Source organism: Littorina saxatilis, linkage group LG10, assembly GCF_037325665.1.
Source record: "Littorina saxatilis isolate snail1 linkage group LG10, US_GU_Lsax_2.0, whole genome shotgun sequence".
Classification (NCBI taxonomy): Eukaryota; Metazoa; Mollusca; class Gastropoda; order Littorinimorpha; family Littorinidae; genus Littorina; species Littorina saxatilis.
In genome coordinates, this window is record NC_090254.1 from 27,860,467 (window position 1) to 27,886,041 (window position 25,575).

At 42.1% G+C, this 25,575-nt stretch overlaps 2 protein-coding genes across 2 annotated transcripts; one reads left to right on the top strand and one right to left on the bottom strand.

Moving 5' to 3' along the window:
- The first annotated feature begins 153 nt into the window (after positions 1 to 153).
- LOC138978547 (YEATS domain-containing protein 4-like) lies at positions 154 to 10,091 on the top strand. Its single transcript, XM_070351294.1, has 7 exons — positions 154 to 299; positions 807 to 926; positions 2,434 to 2,500; positions 4,524 to 4,618; positions 5,044 to 5,136; positions 5,943 to 6,030; positions 9,765 to 10,091. Exons 1-7 carry the CDS (start codon positions 273 to 275, stop codon positions 9,941 to 9,943), a joined length of 669 nt encoding a protein of 222 aa, XP_070207395.1. The 5' UTR covers positions 154 to 272; the 3' UTR covers positions 9,944 to 10,091.
- A 3,167-nt stretch (positions 10,092 to 13,258) lies between these two features.
- On the bottom strand, positions 13,259 to 25,206 carry LOC138978541 (uncharacterized). The gene is made up of 5 exons (XM_070351286.1): positions 24,867 to 25,206; positions 19,524 to 20,166; positions 18,041 to 18,219; positions 15,404 to 15,645; positions 13,259 to 13,823 (listed from the first exon to the last, which is right to left on the bottom strand). Exons 1-5 carry the CDS (start codon positions 25,065 to 25,067, stop codon positions 13,595 to 13,597), a joined length of 1,494 nt encoding a protein of 497 aa, XP_070207387.1. The 5' UTR covers positions 25,068 to 25,206; the 3' UTR covers positions 13,259 to 13,594.
- Positions 25,207 to 25,575: the final 369 nt, after the last annotated feature.

The window sequence follows — 25,575 nt, forward strand, 5'->3', positions numbered from 1 at the left end:
AAAGTAAGAGACAGATATTATGATGAAATATCAAAATGCAGACATATTTTGGAAAGAATAAGTGATGAAATATGTCATGTTCTGCTCCTGTGGGTTTTTAAAACGCATACATGGGAAAATGAAGGATAGTGCGAAACTAAAACTACAGAACTCCGTCTAAAAATTCGTACAATTTACAGATTAGGTACAAATGAGAATTCTGTGGAGTTGTGCGCAAACCAAAAGAAGCAGCAACGTCAAGTTGTGAAACGATTCGAGATATTTAAGAAGAAATGGCCGACGGTGGACAAAGAATAAAGGTGATTTTTGACTGTTCCAAGTTGTTTTGATGTCCACTAGTTTTGCCAGCACATGTGTATGTGGTTGATATTTTGGTGATGCTGGTTTTCTAGCAGTAGCACTAGTACTAGTAGTCGGTAGTTGCAGCAACACTATTAATTTATTATTAAGCCTAAGGATGTCTAACTGTAAGGTTGTTGGTTGTTTTTTCTCAGGCCGAAATGGCCCAAAAAGTTTCAGCAATTTTCGGAAGTTTAAGGCAGTCCTTGGCATCACCTTTCTCCACAATCTAACAGTTGCAGCTCTGCCAAAATAATACTTATCAATGCGTTAATTGTTTATTTATTATACTTATACTATAGTGAAGTTGTTCAAAATGGAATTATGATCTGACATCAATTTACTTTTATTTTATTATTTAGCCATTTTGCTGACTGCCGACATCAAACAGCATCCCACAAACTAATAAGTATTTGATGTACTTCATGCTTAATTACACATGATGACAACATGATTTATGATTGCAGGGTTTGACAATCATCAAGCCTATTGTGTACGGCAATGTTGCACGCTACTTTGGCAAGAAACGGGAGGAGGATGGACACACACATCAGTGGACTATCTACCTGAAGCCGTATCGCAATGAGGTACAGTGGAACCACCCATTCTAAAATCTGAGAAAATCAGGTCATGAAATGGAGGGAGTCTTAAATTTGAAAAATGGGGATAAATTTATAGAGGTTAGAAACAAAAAGTCTGAGAAAACAGGGCCTTAAAAGCGAGGAAGTCTTAAATGGGGGGTCTTAAAACTAAAAGGAGGGTTCAACTGTATTACTACTAGCTTGCATTGATATATGATATACTAAATGATTACCCGCTTCGCCGGGTACCAGCTTCGCTGGGAAGAAGTAGAGCCGAATACCAGGCTGCGCCTGGGACCCGGCTTTGCACGAAGTAAAGGAGATAAACGCGCAAAACACTGGAGACCTTCTAAAAATAGTAACGTGCAGTGACCTTCTAAAAATAGTAACGTAGTAACGGGAATATCGATTGACGCCACACGGAGGAAGGGAGATAATCGCGGCTGAAAACACTGGAGAAGATAAGGAAGAGTTACTGGTAGTGGATCCCGACAACAACAACAAAAAACAAAAACAAAATCGGTTCAGCGCGCACAGCGCTGCGCGCTGAGAGCACGTGTTGAAATATCTCATCGATGAGGTTGTGTCCGGGGTGTAGCTGAATACGGTGTCCAAATTTGATAAAGATCCACCGAGAACTTTGGCCGTGCATCGCGAACAGACAGACAGACAGACACTAGTCGTATATATATAGATATATATATATAATATAGCCAAGCATTAGTGTATTAGGCCTAAAAAAAAAATAGGTGTGGTTACGGTAACCTGACCTACCCTATTTTTAGAGGCCGACCCTATAACTTTTTATTACATTTGTCAACAAACAAACAAAAAAACCAAAAACAAAACGAGTGCAGAAAATGCAATGAAAGCGACAGCGCTCGAGTCGCACACTTATTTCCCTGTCTAGTAGGTTCATAATTTGTACACATTAGAAAAAAAAAGTTTAAAAAAAAAGTGATTGCCTACCCTATTTTTTTTGGCTATGTTACCTTAACCACACCTATTTTTTTTGGCCTTAATATTAGCTTGTATTGATAAAGCCAAGCGTTAGTGTCTACAACTTATACAAGTGTGTCATAAATTAAGTGTCAACTGTCATAGTGTCATTTTTTATAATTAGATCTATAGTAGTATTACTTTTCGTATCAAGAAAGGAATTAATTCACCATGCAGTCATGTATGATGCAACTTTGATGACAGTATGTTTGCACATTGTTCATGGTGTGTGTATTTGTGTGTTGCTGTTAGTCCACTCATCTAGAGAGAGACTGACACACATACAGAAGCTAGTTTCTCAGTGAGCACAGTCTGTGTACATTGTTCATGGTGTGTGTATTTGTGTGTTGCTGTTAGTCCACTCATCTAGAGAGAGACTGACACACATACAGAAGCTAGTTTCTCAGTGAGCACAGTCTGTGTACATTACTGTAATATACTGCAGGGCAATTAAGAGAGAGAGATAAACTAGAAGCATTAATTGTTCTGTACATGTTTTGTTACTTTATTCCAGGACATGTCTGCCTACGTAAAGAAAGTTCACCTTAAGCTCCATGAGAGTTACCCAAATCATAACAGAGGTTAGTCAATGAGCGAACACTTGTTTTACCCATGATTTTGTTTGTTTGTTTGCACACGACAGGAAAGTGACTACCGTAAAATCCCTAGCATAAGCCCACCATTTAGCAAACGCCCACCCCCCACTTTTGGCCAAAAGTTGTACTCAGGGGTAACTACCTAGCAAACGCCCACCCTGCTTTTTAAGAGACTATAGGCTCACTTTCACTAGGATTTGTGCAGACTGTTCTAAAAGTCATCTTTTTCCCCTTCTTTACCTTTTCGTGTTTCTTTCCTTTTTTATATTTAGTCAAGTTTTGATTTCTTATTCTTTGTCCCCTCTCCTCACTCCCACCCATCCCCGACAAAGTGAATTAAAATTACGTCATGCTTTTCCACTGACGTCTTTTGTCTGTCAGTGACGTACCGGTACTTTGACGAGCTTCCTGGTGGCCTGAAGTTGGTTCTTGAATCTCTCTGTGCCATTTTTGCAAAATGCCGAAGCGACAGTCTTACACTGTGTCTTTCAAATTGCAAGCCCTCCAGTATCTGGATAACGAAGCAGGTCCCCCCCCCTTATCTCTCTCTCTCTCTCTCTCTCTCTCTCTCTCTCTCTCTCTCTCTCTCTCTCTCTCTCTCTCATGATTGTCGTTGGCCTTCTTTGCCTCAAAGTCCCTTTTTTTTTCTTTTTTCCTACACTTCTACTCACACGACCTAACTTACATGCTTTCGGGGTTTGTATTCACTCAATTACACGGTTGAGCACAAAACTTACTTTGTGCAAAGGGGTCTATCCCTAGCAAACGCCCACCCCCCAATTTTGCCCTAAATCTGTGCACAGGGGGGGTGGGCTTATGCTAGGGATTTTACGGTAATACCTTTGCCGACGATTTTAAACAAATGTGTGAGGAAGAGTTGCTTCCATTTTATTCTCAAAGTCAAACTCAAAGGGAGCAAGTGGTAATTGAGTATTCTGTTCACGGGTGCTATGCATATGGGTTGAGCTGATGTATTTTAGTTATTTTTACTGCTTGGGCTGAGTATTGAGTCCTTTTCTTCTGTTGCACAGAATATTTCCATATATTGGTAGTTATCTACATTAGGCTCCAGTCCATGTGAGCTTCGTCGTGAGACTGATTCAATCTCAGAACATTTGTTTTTTCTCAGTGTTCCAGGGAGCTATGTCTGGAGCAGGGCTCCGCAAACTGTGTGTCCCTGCGTCCTATACGTAATGTATTCAACAAAAAAACCATACAAGAAATGAATTGAGGGAGGTCCTGGGACGCATAGTGCATACATTACGCAGGGACGCAGTTTGGCAGAAATGTTTTAATTCGACTCAAAGTGTGAGTTTCCTGAACGTGCACTTCCTACATGTATACAGGGCATGCTGTGCCTGGTGGTTTTCTCTAATCTTATCTTGTTGGAGGTCATCCGATACTTAGCTACACCCTGAAAAATAACGTTTTTTTTCTAAATGCTTGTTGATCCAGAAACGTTCCAATGTCGGACAAAAACATGCAAAACCAAGTGCAAGTTACAATGAATGAACCCTTATAACGACAAGCGGCCGATTTGCTGTCAACATGGTGTAACGTAATACGCGGCAATGCTATATGACCACTCGACCAGCACACCACGGTATCACTGTGCTGTCAGCTGTTGAACACTTGTTCAGCCTCCTGCTGGGTAGTCATGGTAATACGTCCCTTTGATTAAAGCGGCTTAGCAGTACTTCAGTGTTATCGAAGTGAATCTGAACTCAGCATTTTACGGCAGTCTCGCGTTAGACACGAGGTTGAATATGATCTGTTTTCCACCAGAAACTGCACCTAAATGCATTCCCTGCATACAGAAAAAGCACCTTTAGGAAATGCACCCACTCATGGTCGAATGTTAATCCCTTCTGCCACTGTTTGGGGAGCCCTGATAACGGGTATTGCTTCAGTCAATTACTATGGCCTTGTTTTACAAACCACACCCATCTGTTCAGTGTGAGTATGACTTTGTTTACCCAAAATGTAAAGTGAGACTCTTATTTTTCAGTTATCATGAAACCACCTTATGAAGTGACAGAGACAGGCTGGGGAGAATTTGAGGTCATCATAAAGATCTACTTCAACGACCCAAATGAAAGACCTGTGAGTGCTGTGATGCAAAAAAACTTTTCAAACTAAGACTGACAACGGATGTCACCTCGCGGGGTTTTGTGCTAGGCCTGATATAAGTGTCAGGTATCCGTGTGAGGATCACCTTAGTCACATGCTTATAACTCGAAAAGTTTTTGCTCTTTTGTAAAATGGTTTTCACCACTGGATAGAGCATAAAAAAAACTCTTTAAGAAAATGTAAAAAAAATATAAAAATCATGCAAAGGTTAAATGCGACTCATTCTGTGGTGGAGGGTCACATATTATTAACAACCAGCAACACTAACATCAACACAAACAACAGCTAAGGGAAAGTAATGAAATTGGTCTATATTTTGTGTTAAATCAGATTTGGCAAACCTTATATATATCCTCTTTTTTGACAATTTTTTATTCTTATGTCTGTTACCTGTGCAGGTAACCATCTACCACCTGCTGAAACTGTTCCAGAGTGAGACAGACATCATGCTGGGGAAGAAGTCCCTTGTGGCTGAGTACTATGATGAACTGGTCAGTCCTTTTCATGTATTCAATAAGCTGCATTTATTACTGTCGTTCAACACTCATGTTCCCTTGAGAAGTTTAAGGCTGTGGGATGTTGCAAAAATCCAAAAACAGATACAATACTTACATTCTAAAATTCAGAATCAAAATTTACGAAAAGCAAAAAATCATTCTTTTTACCTACCGTTCTTGTTTTTTGATTCTGTGGGATGTTAGTTTGTTTGTTGTTTGTTCTTCAGGTTGGTTAGTTGTTGTGTTGTAACGGTATGTGTGTGTCTGTGTGTGTGTGCAAAGCATATCTCAAAAACTATTGGACGCATTTTTGAAAGCATTTGCTTGTGTCATTTTACGTGTGGTTACGGTAAAGAGACTTCTAATTTTTTTCCTGCCAACCCTACATTTTTAAGTGAAAAAAAAATGTGACTGAAAAAATCACTGACGGACACACAAACACCGTGGAGAAAGAACAAACTGGCCACATGTTTACTATACTTGAGCGCTTATAAAAAAAAAGTTAACCACCTACCTACTCTATTTTGTTCTGACATGTTAGAATCACTATATTTTTCTTGAGCTGACGTTGTTCCTCAGAGGACATCTTTTACAGTGGAACCTCCTTTTTAAGACCTCCAAAAATCTGAGGAAATCAGGTCTTAAAATGGGGGTAAATTTACAGAGGTTCTGAACAGAAAGTCTGATAAACCAAGGTCTTAAAAGGGAGGGAGTCTTAAATTAGTGGGTCTTAAAAGGGGGGTTCCACTGTACTAGAATGTGCTCACAATGGCTTGACATGAAATGTGTCTTTGTTGCAGGTGTTCCAAGACCCAACCAGTGCAATGCAGCAGATGCTATCGAACGTCAGACCCATCTGTGTCGGGGCTTACAAACATGAGACAGATTGTAAGTATTCCTTTTATCTTGATAACTACATGTATTACAGTGGAACCCCCCTTTAAAGAGTCCACAATTTAAGATTTCCCCCCTGATTTTTGGCTCACGTAAGTGTAGCCTATGCGATGCTAAACTTTGTCTGTCTGTGCGTGTGTATGTGTGTGTGTATGTGTGTGATAGAAACTTTAACATTTGACTAAACACCGAAATACTAATTTTACCTGGTTATTATCCAAGCAACAGCTTCAAAATATTGAAGCAATGATCAACATTTCGTCGGCACGTATGTAGTTAAAGTGTGTATCCTAAGAAAACGGGTGGTGGGGGGTTTGGGGGGGTAAAAACAGGTGACTGGTTTGTGTCGTGTGTGGTATGTAGACCAGGTCAGGGGTCAAGGTTAGGTCAGGTCATGTGAAGGATTGTGGTATAGATACAGTTATCACCGAGCTGCAGTTCGCCGATTCAAAGAAGACGATTTAACATTGTTCGGTTTCGTAGCTCCAGAAAAATAGATAAAGAAGATACCAAAGGAGATTTCCTACAGGTTAATCTGCACAGCGTGTTTCCAGTGTCTGCGCGAGGAAGCGCTGTCGAAAGCGCAGTGTCGATCTGGCCATCTGGCAGTCGTGTCCCCGTAAATAGGCTACAGCCAGACAGATCTAGATCTAGTGTCTTCCCATCTCCCCCCTTTCCCCGTCGCGATATAACCTTCATGGTTGAAAACGACGTTAAACACCAAATAAAGAAAGAAAGAAAGATCTAGTGTCTCGCACCGTGTCACCTATGCTTACTGTGTGTGTGTGTGTGTGTGTGTGTGTGTGTGTGTGTGTGTGTGTGTGACGGAGTGATTGAGTTTGTGTTACTGTTTGTCGATTTCTTACGTGAGCCTTGAAGGCTTCGCCTCTTGTTTCAGATGTTCTCTGCATAACCTCTGTAAATTTACCTCTATTTTAAGACTACTTCCTTTAAAAGACCTGATTTTCTCACATTTCTGGATGTCTTAATAGGGGGGTTTGACTGTACTTTTTTCATGAATGAACAAGGTGAACAAAATTATATTTGAAAGAATTTCAGAGCTGCCAGTATCACAGGATAATCAGATTCCTTCTTTCTCTTACATCATGGTGAAGAAAAACTGATGCAATCTTCTAAATTTGGTCTTATTTTGGATTTGGCAAAACTGCATGCTTTTCTCCTTTTTGACTGTTTTCAATTCTCATGTCCGGGGATTATTGTTCATCTTTCTTGGTTCATACCTTCTGATTTTAAATATTTGGCCACCAACTCTTACCAGAACATTAGTCAATTGACTAAATCAGGCATGGGAATTGAAAATTTTAAAAAAGGCTGAAAATGTATAACTGAAGACGCGAAGCGTCAAGTCGACGGCGCAAAGCGCCTAGCCTTACTAGGGGGGTCCGGGGGAACAAATTTTCTCCAAAGAACCCAGATGGTGCAATCTGGTGTCATCTGAGCTCCAAGTTTGCCATTAAATTCTGTTTTTAGAATCAGAGTTTTTAGTACAAAAATGTACCAATTTTTGCTTTTTTGAAGAAAAAAAATATATACATGTATTATATGGTTTAAATTTGTTAAAAAAAATTGATCTGTTGAGACAAACAGAAAAATGTAACTTGTAACACAATCTGTGCAATCTGGTTTACTTTCAAACATAAAAGCTCAAGTAACTGAGGTGGGCGGTAGCAGTGCGTGAACAAAGTACGGAAAGTTTTCGCGGGCTTTTGCGCAAAGGCCAAAGTAACCGGTGCTTTTTTTTGTGTGCCTCCCCACTTTATTTTTTCGGCGGACACTTTTGCATTTTCGGCGGAACAAAAAACCATTTCGGTGGACAATTCCCATGCCTGCTAAATACAGTTCACCCTATCTATAATGACCAGCCAAAGGACAGACCAACAGTGTTTATGGACTATAGAAAGATGAATTCTGCACTAAGTCTCGTCGGGTGCTTGTAATGAGCAGGTGGTTGTACTAGGAAGGTGGTTGTTAGGAAGAGGTGGTCGTCAGGCCAGGTTCAAATGTGTATGTAGCAGATTTAAGTACTCCCACATATGTGACCCTCCATCACGGAATGAGTCGGATGTCACCTCGGGCGGTTCTGCGCTAGGCCTAATATACGTCCGCTGGGTGTCAGGTATTAGTGTGAGGGTCACCTTAGTCACAAACACAGGCTTATAACTCAAAAAGTTATCGCTCTTTTCTAAAACGTGTTTCATCACTAAATAGAAAAAATCCTTTAAAGAAAATATGAAAATATTATAATGATGCATAGGTGACATGCGACTCATTCCGTGGTGGAGGGTCACATATGTTATTGATTTGTTCATTAGTTATTGCCAGTTTCTCCATTCATGATCCAGTGTCTCAAGTGGGGTTTTTCATTTTGGCATACATATGTTGCATGTGTAGCCAAGTGTACAAAACACTTGAGTTACATTTGGCGGCAAAGGTAGTGAGTGATACTTTAGGCTAAATAAATAGCCCTATACAAATCTGACATGCGAACACAAAGGTTTGCAAGAGTGGAACCCCCCTTTTAAGACCCCCCCCAATTTAAGACTCCCGACCTTTTAAGACCTTGGTTTATCAGACTTTCTGAGATGTCCTTTCTAAACAACACACATCAAACGTAGAGCTACAAATACACATCGTAGCTCATGCTCGAGGCCGGCAGACAACTCCACAGAGCAGCTGCTTTGACAGGGAGACTGCTACTGCATCGTCTTGTCACACACATGTTGTTGCTTTGGTTCTTAATTACTCATTGCTTTAGTCTTTCCCCAGTGGCTCAAAGAAAGTTTCTTGTTTGTGCTGGTTTTGCATAGATCTCGAGTTAGACAAATTATTTGGGTGCATTTGAATGTATAATGTTTGAGGAATTATCAGTCATTGATCATTTGATTTCTGATTTACCAGGTTGTTAACATGTTGTAATCCCAGAAATCAACAGGACAAAATTCAAATGTCATTGACACATACATGGGTGCGATTCTTACGGTATATGCTGGAAATCCGGATTCGATTATGGCGTGTGTTTTTTTCTCGTTTTTTTGGCTCACGTGAGTGTAGCCTATGCGATGCTAACTTTTGTCTGTCTGTGCGTGCGTGCGTATGTATGTATGTCTGTGGTAGAAACTTTAACATTTGAAGACGTCATATTACATTGACGTCACATTATGACGTACGAGGGTTAGACGTCACGCGATGGAATTACTGAAAGTCTCGGTGATTGTTATTTTGAGCGGGCCGAGACTAGTTGGCAGTCGTGTCCATGTAAGTAGGCTGCATGCAGACAGACAGATCTAGATCTAGTGTCTCGCTTTCTTGCACAGTTTCACCTATGCTCTTTCTGTGTGTGTGTGTGTGTGTGTGTGTGTGTGTGTGTGTGTGTGTGTGTGTGTATGTGTGACGGAGTGATTGAGTTTGTGTTACTTTACTGTTTGTCGATTTCTTACGTGAGCCTTGAAGGCTTCGCCTCTTGTTTATATAGTTTTTTTTAGTTTTTTTGGTTCGGTTCAGGATTCATGACATTTTTCAGTCCCACCCATGCGCATATATTCTTGTGTGTTTGATTACTCCTAGTCTCACACACTAGCAAGAACACACTATGTCACACAAACACATTCACTCTCTCTGGGTCGCACAAACACACATAAACCCAGTCACACACACACAGTCAAATCTTTTTCCACTCATGACTAAATGTCACTTTCTTTCTCTTTCAGTTGAAGAGAAGAAAGAGAAGACACTGGGCAATATACAAGCAGCACAGAAGAAAATCCGGTACGAAATTTCTGAGCTGAACGACCGTTTGAAAGCGGCAAAGGAGGGAAATGCCAAGTTGAAAGCTGAAATCGCTAAACTGGAAGCTGAAGAAAGGGCTGAAGCTGACATTGTATTGTGAATGTGTGTGTGAGAGACGATGGGTGTATTGTGAATGTGTGTGGGAGAGACGATGGGTGTATTGTGAATGTGTGTGGGAGAGACGTTGGGTGTATTGTGAATGTGTGTGGGAGAGACGTTGGGTGTATTGTGAATGTGTGTGGGAGAGACGTTGGGTGTATTGTGAATGTGTGGGAGAGAAGATGGGTGTGTTGTGAATGTGTGTGGCAGAGACGTTGGGTGTATTCTGAATGTGTGTGGGAGAGACGATGGGTGTATTGTGGATGTGTGTGGGAGAGACGATGGGTGTATTGTGAATATGTGTGGGAGAGATGATGGGTGTATTGTGTGTGTGGGAGAGATGATGGGTGTATTGTGGATGTGTGTGGGAGAGAAAATGGGTGTATTGTGGATGTGTGTGGGAGAGACGATGGGTGTATTGTGAATGTGTGTGGGAGAGACGATGGGTGTATTGTGAATGTGTGTGGGAGAGATGATGGGTGTATTGTGAATGTGTGTGGGAGAGACGATGGGTGTATTGTGAATGTGTGTGGGAGAGACGATGGGTGTATTGTGAATGTGTGTGGGAGACGTTGGGTGTATTGTGAATGTGTGTGGGAGAGACAATGGGTGTATTGTGAATGTGTGTGGGAGAGATAATGGGTGTATTGTGGATGTGTGTGGGAGAGACGATGGGTGTATTGTGGATGTGTGTGGGAGAGACGATGGGTGTATTGTGGATGTGTGTGGGATAGACGATGGGTGTATTGTGAATGTGTATGGGAGAGACGATGGGTGTATTGTGAATGTGTGTGGGAGAGACGATGGGTGTATTGTGAATGTGTGTGGGAGAGACGATTGGTGTATTGTGAATGTGTGTGGGAGAGACGATGGGTGTTTTGTGGATGTGTGTGGGAGAGATGATGGGTGTATTGTGAATGTGTGTAGGAGAGACGATGGGTGTATTGTGAATGTGTGTGGGAGAGACGATGGGTGTATTGTGAATGTGTGTGGGAGAGACGATGGGTGTATTGTGGATGTGTGTGGGAGAGATGATGGGTGTATTGTGAATGTGTGTAGGAGAGACGATGGGTGTATTGTGAATGTGTGTGGGAGAGACGATGGGTGTATTGTGGATGTGTGTGGGAGAGACGATGGGTGTATTGTGAATGTGTGTGGGAGAGACGATGGGTGTATTGTGAATGTGTGTGGGAGAGATGATGGGTGTATTGTGAATGTGTGTGGGAGAGACGATGGGTGTATTGTGAATGTGTGTGGGAGAGACGATGGGTGTATGTGAATGTGTGTGGGAGAGACGATGGGTGTTTTGTGGATGTGTGTGGGAGAGATGATGGGTGTATTGTGGATGTGTGTGGGAGAGAAAATGGGTGTATTGTGGATGTGTGTGGGAGAGACGATGGGTGTATTGTGAATGTGTGTGGGAGAGACGATGGGTGTATTGTGAATGTGTGTGGGAGAGATGATGGGTGTATTGTGAATGTGTGTGGGAGAGACGATGGGTGTATTGTGAATGTGTGTGGGAGAGACGATGGGTGTATGTGAATGTGTGTGGGAGAGACGATGGGTGTATTGTGAATGTGTGTGGGAGAAGATGGGTGTATTGGGAATGTGTGTGGGAGATATAATGGGTGTATTGTGAATGTGTGTGGGAGAGACGATGGGTGTATTGTGAATGTGTGTGGGAGAGACGATGGGTGTATTGTGAATGTGTGTGGGAGAGACGATGGGTGTATTGTGGATGTGTGTGGGAGAGACGATGGGTGTATTGTGAATGTGTGTGGGAGAGATGATGGGTGTATTGTGGATGTGTGTGGGAGAGATGATGGGTGTATTGTGAATGTGTGTGGGAGAGACGATGGGTGTATTTTGAATGTGTGTGGGAGAGACGATGGGTGTATTGTGGATGTGTGTGGGAGAGATGATGGGTGTATTGTGAATGTGTGTGGGAGAGACGATTGGTGTATTGTGAATGTGTGGGGGAGACGATGTGTGTATTTTGAATGTATGTGGGAGAGACGATGGGTGTATTGTGAATGTGTGTGGGAGAGACGATGGGTGTATTGTGGATGTGTGTGGGAGAGACGATGGGTGTATTGTGGATGTGTGTGGGAGAGATGATGGGTGTATTGTGAATGTGTGTGGGAGATATAATGGGTGTATTGTGGATGTGTGTGGGAGAGACACTGGCTGTATTGTGAATGTGTGTGTGAGACAATGCTGAGAGGTTGTTCATGTGTTTGTAAGCATGTGCAATGCAAAACTGTGTAGGTGTGTGTGTGTGTTCTCAACCATGTGAGAGACGCGTTGGTTTTGTGTGTGTGTGTGTGTGCTTGTGAATGTGTGTGTGATTATGACCACGTGAGAGAGATTGTAGTTGTTGATACATTAATTTGTATTGTGGTTGAATGTTTCATAGGGTCAGGGTGCGTGAGAACAATTTTTTTATCTTTAATACTGCCAATTTTTTACATAATTTGTATCTGTAATAAATGCTGTATGCAACTGGATAACAGTTTTGTTTTGTTTGTTTGGGATAGCCTTTAACAGAATGACCAGTCTTTTCTGTATACATCTACTTTATTCAAGACCTTTGCCTGACCAAGTTATTGTCCCTTGGGTTGTTTATTTAAATTTTCAAATTAACCATCTAAAACATGGTTGTGATTAATATCTTGTGTTCGATTTTTGCTCAAACAATTCGGAAGAAACAGATACTTTTTCAAGGCTATGGGTCTTGAACACAGGGCTCCCATTAGTGCGCGTCCCTGCGTCCTATATATACGCACTAGAAGCCAAAAATCACGTACTAGGAATTCATTGAGGGGGTCCCGGGACGCACTAAACATAAAAAGAGCGGGTCCCGGGACGCACTAAATTTCCGCTATCGTGCGTATCGAAGGTACTCTTTTCCTACGTTGGTCGTCGGTCAAGTATAGTGCAAACACAAATGCCGATTTCACGCCGGAACGAAATGGAAAAGTGTGTGTGTGTTCCATTTAACAATGTTAAGTTGAAGTGTCCTCTTCAAATATTCTGATGATAAAAGTTATTTGAGATAACAATGCGTTATATGACCACAGGGAGTTTGGGGACCATGGAGTCTTGGGCCCCTCTAAAACTCCACAGAGGGGGTCCACGGACCCTCTCAACATTAAAAGTGGGACCCGGGACCCTCTGGAACGGGCGACCATGGGGAGTCCTGGAACATGACACAGGATGGAAAGTGAAGGTGAATAATCCCTTGAGGTATGCATCAGATAGATATTAAAAGCAACACCAAAAATCGATACTGTGGAAAGGGAAACAACAGCTGTAGATTGCTCTCAACCTCTGGATACATTTTCAATGTCATTTTTATTTTAAGAATTTGGTTTATAGTTTTGGTACGTATCTTATGATATTTTCAATTACACTGTTTCTGGTATTTCAAGAGGTTAAGAAGTGTCACAAACTCACACACACACACGCTAGATTTCCACCATTTTTTTTCAAAACTCAAGGTTCCACACTCAGACAAAACGTTGACACCCCGGCCCTTAACAAACTCATAACTTACACAGGCAAATCAAAACATTCCATCAAAAAAAATTCTTCTTGTCGTTCGCTGTTAGATCGTCAGTCCGGACTGCAGGGCGAAACGTGCTGTCCTCTACTATGTCTCAATGCTATATTCTTTTGACTCTTGAGCAATGCTTGCAGTGTACTTTTTGCCACACCCTAACTCAAGCAAGGGAAGTCTGTTGATAGCTTGAACCCATTGCGATTGGAACTTTACAACCGCTCTGTCTCTGACTTTTTCCATATCTGGACAAACGCCCCACAATTTCTTTTTGCACTGTCGGTAGTGTAGAAATGTGTAGCTTCTCTTGGGTAATCTTGCCCTGGAACAAAGAGAAATTCAACCAGTTTGAGAAGGATGTGGTGATCATTACACAGAGCTTAAAATAGAATTGCAGTGCAGGGATGGATCACATCATTTTTAAGGGGGGGTTTCCACATTTCTTTTAGGGACAATTCGACGCGAAACGTTCGAACCTCCTAGAGGGTTCCGAGGGCATGCCCCCCCCCCCCCCCCCCCCCTCCCGGAAAATGTTGATAAAAACAAGGAAAATGGAGCAATCTGGTGCAATCTGAGCCAAGAAATGTCCTGTAATACACCTTCCAAAAAGTAAATTTAAGAAGACAAATTTAGATCTAAACAAGGACAATTGACCGATCTGGTGCAACCTGAGCCAACAAATTGCCCAACTACTTTCCAAAACCGTCACTTAGAAGACAAAGGCCGGCTCCTAAGGGGGTTCGGGGGCATGCCCCCGCGGAAAACTTTGATACAAAACAAGGAAAATGGAGCAATCTGAGCCATCAGTCTTTCTTTATGTAAAATTTGTTTTCTCTTTCTTTTTTTGGTCTCTTTCTATTTTTTTTTTTTTTTTAGGCTAGGGGGGCCCCTGGATCCGCCCCTGCAGTGGAATTAACACTCTTTCAAGACCTCTAAAACATCAGTTATTGAAATGGAGGGATTTTTGAAATTGAGGTAACTTTACAGAGGTTATGAACAGAAACAATCTGAAAAAGCAAGGTCTTAAAAGGGCGAAAGTCCGGAATGGGGGGGGGGGGGGGGGGGGGGGTCTTAGAAGGGGGAGTCCCACTGTACGTTTCTATGGAAACAGGTTTATTTATATACAGAATGGTACATGCACCATGGTTGCTTCATCAACTGCAAAGTCACCCAGAGCTTCAGAGGAAGTAACTTTATTCCATGCAAGGAAGGCTCAACATATCTATATTTGCCATGAAGTGTGTGTTCAAGACTCAACACAGGAAACCTGATTTCATTTGGCTAATACAGTAGCAGCTTGCGACCGTGCTCTTTCCTTCTGATCCTGATGAATGTGTACATCTGGCAACGCTTCTAATCATGAAATTTGAGTAAATGATTTCAATTCGGAGGGACATCACAGGGAGCTCTCTAAGCCACCAAAGTGTGAGTCGAATCTACCCTTAAGTCACTTCCCTACTGCCTGTGCCGTGTGGATATTTTTGAAACACTGTGGGTGGGTGTGTGTGTGTGCCTCTGTGGGTGTGTGGGTGTGTGTGTGTGCCTCTGTGTGTGCGTGCACGTGTGTGTAGGAATTAAGGGTTGGAGGAATACTTCAGTAACAAACGTTATAACATTAGATACAATGGAACCCCCTTTATAGTGGGGGAAACATGTGATTGAATCAATGGCACATTCTCTGAATGAAAAAGACACACAAGCAATTTAACGTACAGAGCCTGAATCTGGCCCTAGCGTGTGTGTGTGTGCGTGTGTACCTCCATTTCAAGACTCCCTCCTTTTTAAGACCCAATTTTCTCAGATTTGTGTAGGTCTTATAAAGGGGGTTCCACTGCTCAATACAACTTGTTTGTCTCTTACGTCAGTATATGAACAGATATTTTGTCTTGATATATATCATACTTGGTAAAGCTCTTATTGACAATGGTATCATGCGTGGTCACAAACGCCATCCTCAGTGGACGGACGATGACTTTGGGCGAACTCTTGCCCAGCCCAAAATTGTCCAACTTTCTACTGACAGATCTGTCCAGGTAGCGAAGGAAGAATATAGGAGACTTGCGGTCGGCTTCTGGCCAGTCCAGCAAAACGATGTACGTGTCAATGAAGAAAGAACCCGCCAATGGCAACTTCTTAGCTGCGTCCTGTGGAACAAGAAAAGAACCAGCAAAACGATGTATATGTCAATGAAGAATGAACCGGCCAATTGCAACTTCTTAGCTGCGTCCTGTGGAACAAGAAAAGAACCAGCAAAACGATGTAGCCTATGTGTCAATGAAGAATAGTTGCGTCCTGTGGAACAAGAAAAGAACCAGCAAAACGATGTATGTGTCAATGAAGAAAGTACCCGCCATTGGCAACTTTTTAGCCGCGTCCTGTGGACCAAGAAAAGATCGTCGTTAATATAAAGGGAAAAATCGTGTGGAGATATTATCTGGAAAAATTGCTATCTGGAAGATTTGTCAATTCGTTTTCTGAGAATCGCTCCACATACACACACACACCCCGCGGGTTAGGGGGAAGAATTTACCCGATGCTCCCCAGTATGTCGTAAGAGACGACTAACGGATTCTGTTTCTCCTTTTACCCTTGTTAAGTGTTTCTTGTATAGAATATAGTCAATGTTTGTAAAGATTTTAGTCAAGCAGTATGTAAGAAATGTTAAGTCCTTTGTACTGGAAACTTGCATTCTCCCAGTAAGGTCATATATTGTACCACGTTGCAAGCCCCTCGAGCAATTTTTTGATTAGTGCTTTTGTGAACAAGAAACAATTAACAAGTGGCTCTATCCCATCCCCCGCCTTTACCCGTCGCGATATAACCTTGAACGGTTGAAAACGACGTTAAACACCAAATAAAGAAAGAAAGAACACACACACACACACACACACACACACACACACACACACAGACACACACACACCACCACCAACCTCGTTTCGGCTGACTAAGTTACGAGTATTACTGCATCATGTAGCCTAAGGAAGAGGAGGTGGAGTTTGTCAAGTCCATGATCGCCACGAAGTCAAACTGACAAAAACAGTGTTGACAGGTCGTTACAAACAAAGGTGCTGAAAGATTGATTAATGTAACCTACCCCCGTACATCTTTTTATGCAGATTGTTCAAGGGAGGCGAGGGAAGGGGAAGAGGACCTTGTCAAATCCATGAGGACCATGACGTCATACTGAGACAGACGATTTAGATAGGTCGTAACAAACCAACGTGTTTACTGACTGATTTACCTGTATGATCATCTCAGACAGAGAGTTGAGTGGAGGGGGGGGGGGGCGGGGCGGTGGGGTAACTCGTTTAAGTCCATGATGACCACGAAGTCATACTGGGACAGGCGACGCAGAATAGTCGCATCAAACCATTGTGCAGACTAACTTCAAGTACTGACTGACTGAGGCTAGTTTACCTGCATCACCTCAGACAGAGTTCAAGGGAGGAAGGGGGGGTGGGGGGGTGGGGGGGGTGAGCTCGTCAAGGTCCATGACGACCACGATTTCAAACTGAGACAGACGGGGCAGACACACGGATTATAACAACCGATGTGCCGACTAACTGTCTAGCTGACTGCTTTAGGGTTCAGCCTTGGCGGAAAAGACAATGGGACATTTTTCCCCCTCAACCAAATTCCCATGAGACATAGTCGAAGTCAAGAAGCGCCAAGACGGCTTATAAGGCATGTTTTTGTCCAAAGATGCAAAATGGTGCAATTTGATACCATCTGAGCATGAGCCGCTCTATTGTGTTATCGGTGTGTGTGTGTGTGTGTGTGTGTGTGTGTGTGTGTGTTGATGTCAGAGAAAAGAAAATTGTCAACATTGGGCACACGTACCAAATGGGTAAGCAGCTGCAACAGAGAACGGAAATTCCGATCCCAGGAATTTAGTTTTTTCAAGGAAGTAAAACGCTGCAATCTAGGGCCACCTGAGCTCAGAAACTGTCATTTAATCATCTCTCTCTCTCTCTCTCTCTCTCTCTCTCTCTCTCTCTCTCTCTCTCTCTCTCTCTCTCTCTCTCTCTCTCTCTCTCTCTCTCTCTCTTTCCCCTGAAGGGGGGGCCCGGGCCCCTTTAGCCCCCCCCCCCTTTAAATCCGCCACTGGTCGATATATTTGTGAATGTATCGTTTTGTCAAGAACAAACGTTCCAACAACCTACCTTTCTTGCGTTTTTTATTCTGAATTTTGGAACGTTGGCAGTCTCTTTGTTTTTGGATTTGTTGATGTGGTAGTTCAAAAATTGTCAAAAGAGTCCTGCTTGTTTCAAGTGTCAAGCGAGAAAATTTAGTTTACCGGATTGGTATTTAACAGCCAATCACAGTACATTACACGAACTCGGCTTGGCGCGCGCCTTTGTTTTGCTTAATTCCGAAAGCTGTTCTCCGATGTAAAGTGTACACTGATGCAGTGGTATGTAATCTCTATGCGCACTTTGATGCGCTGAAGCGAAATGTAATGGGACATTTTCACATTTTTGATAGTGATGGGCGCACTAGTATACCGAACCCTGCCCGCTTGACCGAAAGACTTACCTGCATCACCTCAGACAGAGAGTTGAAGGGAGGGGAGGGGAGTAGGAGCTCGTCAAAATCCATGATGGCCACGAATTCATACTGAGACAGACGGTGAAGACAGTCGTTACAGATCACCGTACCGTCCATCCAGGCCTGCTCATCCCAACGCGGTCTCATAAAGCCACGGGGTGGGCTACCTGCAAGGGAAACCTCAGCTTGGATTTCATCACATACGCGCACACAGACGCAGCTTCACAGGTAGCTCAGTTGGTAGAGCACTGGACTTGTGATCGGAAGGTCGCAGGTTCGAATTCGGGCCGGGACGGACACGGGTCAACTTTATGTGCAGACCCAAAGACGGAAGCCATGTCCCACCCCCGTGTCACCACAGTGGCACGTAAAAGATCTTGGTCATTCTGCCATAAGTGCAGATGGCTGATACCACCTAAACACGCATTCACTTGTGTATCTCCTCAAAAGCCGCGAGGGCGTAAAACTCGAATCATATAACCCATATCTTGTCCTTAAGAGGCGAAATATTCAGCCTGTAGGACATAAAGCATTCTCTCTTTCCAGACGCAGCTAGAGAGACTGACTAATTGGGTTTAACGTCCTCTTAGACCAGTTGGCCTATATTGGGACAGGTATTGGTAATACGTACGCTGAAGATATGGTGTGATACTTTGACTCCAACAAGCCCGCTGTGGCTGTCTTCTTCGACACAGCAGCACTCACTGGGTTTGTCTCGTCAAAGTATCGAAATACGATCATGATAATCAGAAACAAGAGATTATGCATGCGTGTCTTCGTGTTTTCCAAGCCCTGGATTTTCGTTGTGAACTTGGGATCTTTTTCGTGCGCATGTGTGCACACGGGGGTGTTCGGAGACAAAAAAGAGTCTGCACAAAGTTGACACCGAGAAATAAATCTCTCGCCGAACGTGGGGATCGAACCCACGCTGATAGCGACCAACTGAGCTACGTCCCCGCCCGCTAGAGCTTTGGAGTGAGAGGAGGGAGAGAGAGAGAGAGAGAGAGAGAGAGAGAGAGAGAGAGAGAGAGAGAGAGAGAGAGAGAGAGAGAGAGAGAGAGTGATCTTTAATTAATACTACAAAGGCCAGAGTTATAGTATATATATATATATATATATATATATATATATATATATATATATATATATATATATAAGCAGAAATTGTTGTTTTTTCACCCATCCCTCGCCCAGAGAGGAACTTTGAATTGATCGAATACATTGTCATTGAAATGGAGGGAAACTGGTTCACATCCACTTCATGTTCTCTGCTTCTCGAGTCGGCAATTGAGGCCAAAGTGTGATATTCAATACTATTTTTTTTCAACTAGTTTTGTTTAGGTCTATCACAGTGAAAATGTAGTATGTTCTAAAAAAAGCTCCTGTCTTTTCACTGGTTCCAGAGCGTTCACGCTTTTGTTCCTGTCATTTCAAAAGGGTCATCAGTAAGTACAAACTAAAATGTAATTACCTTTCAAGATAGCAGGTGTGACAGGTAACAAAACGACGAAGCCAGTTTTCTCGTAGTAGCGGAACACGGTCATCGCCTTCTCGTTGACGATGTGGTAAAACACCTGGACCACCGAGACTCCCACAATCTTGGCAAACTCAAACCACTCCACCAATTTCCGCTCGTCCAATTCCCCGTATGCAGTCTTGAGGCAGACGGCAAAGTTTCCACCCCGCGTCTTTTCAGTTTCAGCGATTTCATGAGCGAACGATGTTATGTTGAGCAAGCAGGACTTTTCAGCGAAAGCTACGTAGCGTAGTTGGGGCAGCGCAGAATTTGCTGATGTGGTATTTGAATAACGGTGTTGAGTTTCTGCGGAACAGGCGAAGAGGGCATAGCGCAAGTAGACTGTATACCTTTGATCAAAGAAAAGCTTTCGGGCCGGGATTTGAAGCACGTCTCTAAATTCAGGAGAAGAAGCAAAACAGCAAAAGAAGCTATGTTGATCTTCATTGTTGTCCGCCCAGGTAATAAGAACAACGTTGAAAGCGTTCGGTACAGGATAGTCTCCCCTTGCAATAGCGCTCATCACGTGCACTTCGGTTGTGCCCCCTACCCGGATGTTCTCACCTCGACCGACGATGTGAAGGGGCGGCTTTTCTCTCTGCAACAATTTTTTTTAATTATTATAAATTGGCCACAACACGTGTTTATCTACTCCATGATTTTTTGTTTGTTTTAAACGTACAACTTAAAAAAGGCGTTCTACTATCACTAGACTATCGTTGCCCTGTTCCGAAGTTGCAAAAATAACTGTAAGACGTGCATGCTCAGAACAAGAATAGATTGTATATTTACCAGTTTGTAAAATAGTCAAACGAGAACTTATTGGGGACACCAATTGCGGGAACGCCCATTTAAGTAGCATTGGTCGATTTAGATTAAGTAAACCCCACTGTGATCGATCTACCTTGGAATAAGACCAGGATCAATGATCCAGCCTTGAGTCATGTCCAGAAGTCATCAAATCGAGTCATGAAAGAGTATAGAGTTTCAAAGGTAATAGCCTTGAAAAATGTTGAAGACAAATTCGTTTTTTTTTTATTTTTTTTTTTACAAAAACCTTTCCTTTGAATTGTAGGCAGGTTAACCAGACTTGGACATGTTAGAGGACATTAAACCGTGGGAGTATGTGAAGTTTTAAAGCTCTTGCTTCCAAAACGATGAAGAAAATGATAATGTTCCTTATTTCGCCCCGCACTTGCCCTGTTGCGACTTTAAAATTTGACTTGTGTCAACAAGACTTGGATCATGTCTGGAGTTTATGAAACCATAAAAACTGAGGTGTAAACTCTCAAGAAATTGAGAATTGTCCATATGTTGACCCGAACATGATTCCGCCGTGACCTTGAAATTCGACTAATATCAACCACATCTGCGTCTTCTCTGAAGATAGTTGAAGCCTAGACGTGTGTATAGTTTCATAGCTCTAGCTTCAATAAAATTTGACAAAACCTCAACGTTAAGTCTGTTTATCGTCTTCGGAAAGTCGTCAGGCGGCCTAGTATTGTCCATTAACAAAGACTGTGCTGATAAGTAAGTACGTAAGTCAAAACTCTTGACAACTTTTTATTTTAATTTTATCAAAATCAGGAATTCCGCATTTGTGAATGGGAACTTTCATCCCAGCTTTAACACCGCTTTTAATATATGAACAAAATTCGTCCCCTCGAAGATCTGTTAAGCGCACGAAAGTTTAACAGCTGAGGGTAACTAATTCTAATTCAAGGCAATAACTCAAATAAATTACAGATATATAATAAGCTAGCCGACAGAATGTTTTCGAAGGTGGCTGGTAGAAACACAAACCGCAACAGGATCTTGGTTTTGATCTCAATAGCAAGATGATAAGCGTGTAGTTACATGCACTTCTTAGTATTCACTAGGTACAAAACAGCAAGTATAAGATTATTGATTTTGAAGTGTATAAGGGAATCCATCTGTGGTAACACGTTTTTTAATTAGCCGTTCTGGCTTAACTTGTTACTTTCGATCGTTTGCGTCTTCGCGCGTCTAGTTTAGAGGGACACTATAAGTTGTAAATCTCACGGTAGAGGGCCCCAAAGGGGGGGTAGGCCTATCATCACGATCACGGGAAGGGCAATTTTAGCTTTCACGATCACAGTTACATTGATTTTTGTTTTCACGATCACAAACACCTTGACTGACGAATAGAGGATCATAGAGTGATACAGCTGTGAAAAATGTACGTTGAAAATAAAATGCTTTGCAATAATGCCCATCACGATCACGAACACAAATGACGATCACGATCACGAGACTTGATTTTTTTGTCATCACGGATCACGGGCAAAGTCCCATCACGATCACAGAAATGGAAATTTCGGCAATCACGGTCACAGAAAGGTCAAAAAACGCCAATCACGATCACGATTTTAAACCCTTTGGGGCCCTCACGGAAGCAAGCAGTTCCATTGCTGTCCTTGCACATCTTGTTGATTGCGCATCGATTGCACCTTAAGGCCAGCTTCCAAGGTGAAAATAACATTTTTTTAACATTTTTGGTTATTTGGGTTGTTTGCTGTGTTAAGTACATAAACCACTCAACTATCACGCTATGCAATAATTTTGCGGCAAAAAACAACCTAAATATTTTTATTTTAATTAAATGTGCATCAGGGGTGTGTCAAAAAATGCCTTGTGGCAGCTCATTAAATATTCATAAACTTTGAAAGTACATTTCTTCGGTTTGGAATGTAGCAGACGATTCATTCAAAGACCACTGTGCTCAGCGAAACCAAATCTACAAGCTTGATTTGACAGCCGAACTCGTTAGAAAGACGTATTTTCATTGGTCGATGTTAAGCATGCCAAAGAACAGAGGGGTCTGGTTTCAGCCAATCAGAGAGCAGCTTTCAAACCGTGCTTGGCAAAGCCTTTCTGCTGTGCCATGTTTTGTTTTTTCACTTCCGTTCACAGCAACTGTAAACAAAACACGTGTTTCGAAGGGAAAACAATTTGTAAACACCAGAATGACGAAGAAAAGGAAGACCTACAAGAAGAAGAGTCGGACTGGGAACCCGACTGGCAGAAGAGGGACTTATCAGCAGCAAACTGAGCCCACATCGGCAGCGAGAAGCAGTGACAGCGAAGCTGAAGGTGGCGATGTGCACGCTACCCCCTCCACGGTCCACCTCGTCTGAGCCTACGGCTGAGGAAAGCAAGCCGAAGTTGACTGCGTCCGAGTCAAAATTGAAAGAAGAAGAAGAAGAAATGGAGTTTGACAGTGACAGTGATCTGACTGGATTTCGTTTGATTGATTGTAAACTGTTGGTACAGTTTGTTTTTTCTTTTCTCTGCCCAGACTGTAAATGAGAACAGGCAATGGCAAAACAGTGAAAAGGGGGGGGGGGGGGGGGGTGACTAAAAAGGCAATTTTAATGAACATGCAGGGTCACTATGGAGCTGCTATAAGGAACAATGTTGGAAACATTAACCAGATGAGGCAGGATATCTGGGCTGTGTGGCGTCACAGGCGACTGAAGAAACAGGCAAAGGAGACCCAGACAAGAATGCTCTTCCTGATTATGTGACTGATGCCATCCAGCCAGTGTTTGAAACTCTGTCACAGGATTCTCTGCTTAGAAAGTGTCTACAACTCTGTCACAGGATTCTCTGCTTAGAAAGTGTCTACATGGTGGCTCACAAAATACAAATGAGTCATTTCACAATGTGATATGGCAGCGGTGCCGCCCCAAGACTATCTTTGTCGGCAAGAAGAGGATTTGACTGGCTGTAAATGATGCCCCCATTGTTTTCAATGATGGAGAATGTGGACGCTTTGCTGTGTTTGAAAAACTTGGACTGGATGTAGGCAAATGGGCAAGACTGTGTTTCCAGCTAATTGACAGAAATTGTGTCAGAGGAGCACAGATTCAAGCATCTGACGCCGCAAAGTTTGCCAGGAAGATCCGCGCATATATGAGACAGTAGGACAAAATGAGAATCGGGGGGGGAATTTTACCTTGCTGGGGCCCATGAGTAGATAAGATGAGCATTTCTTTTGCCCCAAAGTGTATATTGGAACAAAAAAAAAATAGGCATTCTCATCTGACTCATGCACAACAGTCATATTAAAGTTATCTTAAACTTTAAACTCGTTTTTCTCTAAAACGCGTTTTACACACATACCGTCACTATTTCCCACACATCTCAAAAACTATTTAATGAAATCAAATAAAATTTTGTGTGCTGCATGATTGATAACAAAGGCACATTTTGCTATTTTATTGGAACATTAGAGCACATGTAAACATCCCTATGAGAGTCACATAAAAGTCATAATTTCAGAATATCAAAAAAAATTAAATTCTGCAAAATACACTCTTGTAAAAATAGCACACTGTTTAGTGCCCAATTTGTGGTAAGTGTGTAAAATTTCATGTCTGTATCTGTCTTGCATTAAGAGTTATTTGGGAAATGATTATCATACATTTTCGTCATGGTGTTTTTTTATATTTAATATATTTTTTTTTTTAGACATCAAAACTTTCTATTACACTTAACTGAATTATGTCTGAGCGCTCAGACACACTTGAAGAATATATGAACCAAAAATGGGAAAGATCAGCAGTGTTTCTGAAATGCTATGGCAGAAAGATTTGAACACGTTTTTTGTCGTTTTTCACCTTGGAAGCTGGCCTTAACCAAGTTAAATTCTATACGGTCAGTGTAAGGCCTGTATATTCATGAAAACTACACACATTTGAGAATGCATCTACATGGGTGGGATTCTTCCGGTACATGCCGAAAATCCGGAATCGATTATGGCCTTTTTTTCTTTTTTTTCTCTCTTTTTGTTGTTGTGTAGTTTGGTTGAGGTTGGTTCGTCTGGTTCTTCAGGTTTCATGACATTGTTCAGTCCCACCCATGCATCTTCATTATACGCAACGGAATGCAATGATTTAACAGTTTGTCACAGTCGGACTTGTTGAAGCAAAACCCCAACAGTTTATAAACATTTTATAATTGTTTGTCAAATACATGTAGGCCTACCTTTTTATCCTTGTCCTACCGTTATAATCTCAGTGATTCGTAATGATTATGACTCTGTCAGATACACAAGGAACGAATGCCGAATACTAGTGTCTCATCCCTGATAATGTTATGTGGTATCCCGGCTTCAAATGTTCTGTCCTAAGAGTTGTTAATAACTAGAAAGAATGAACACATTGAAAAGAAAATACACAGAAAAGGCACACAATAATTATACTAATACATGTACTTTTCTTCCGCTGGCGCCACAAATAAATATAAAATTTATATTCACAGGTGGTCACCTACCTCAAATGATCCCGTTTGCTGTAGCAAATACATGTCTTCCCTTGTCTCTCGATTTGAACACCTTCTTGTCAATATGACGAGACTAAATTGGAAACTAAGAATCAAGAAAACAATACTGAAAACCGTTAGACAGAGTAACACTCTCGTCTTGCCACAACTAACTATCAAAACTTGCGTGATACGACTCTTATAACTTGGCATCTTGACAAACAACCATGTAAGTATTTACAGAAGATCTAGAAAGCATGCACTATTTTTTTTCTCCAAAAGTAGACACTTTTTACAAGAAACGATGGTGAACGCTCATCAGCCAAATCGACTCTGAAGCGGTTTCACATTACGTTAGCTGTTCTTGGTTGGTAGCCGTGAAAAGAAGACACGTACCAAATCGAAAAGTGGGAGGACCTCAGAGAGCATGATTTCTTCAACTGATAACGTGTGTGGAGATGTATGACGGCTCACTAGTGCCAAAACTGAAAATTAGTCATTAACACGTGAAAGTGAAGTGCGGAATCGAGTCCGACTACTGTGACCGAAAACGAGGCCCAAATGAAAATTAGTAATTAACACTGTTAATTATTAAATTTCACGTGAAAATGGTAATCCTATAGGCGTGCGCGCATAAATCAAACCGGCAACTGAACTGATCGGGGGTGGGGGGCTGGGGTTGGAGTAGAGAGATCATTGTACTGAAGAGCCAAAAATAGTA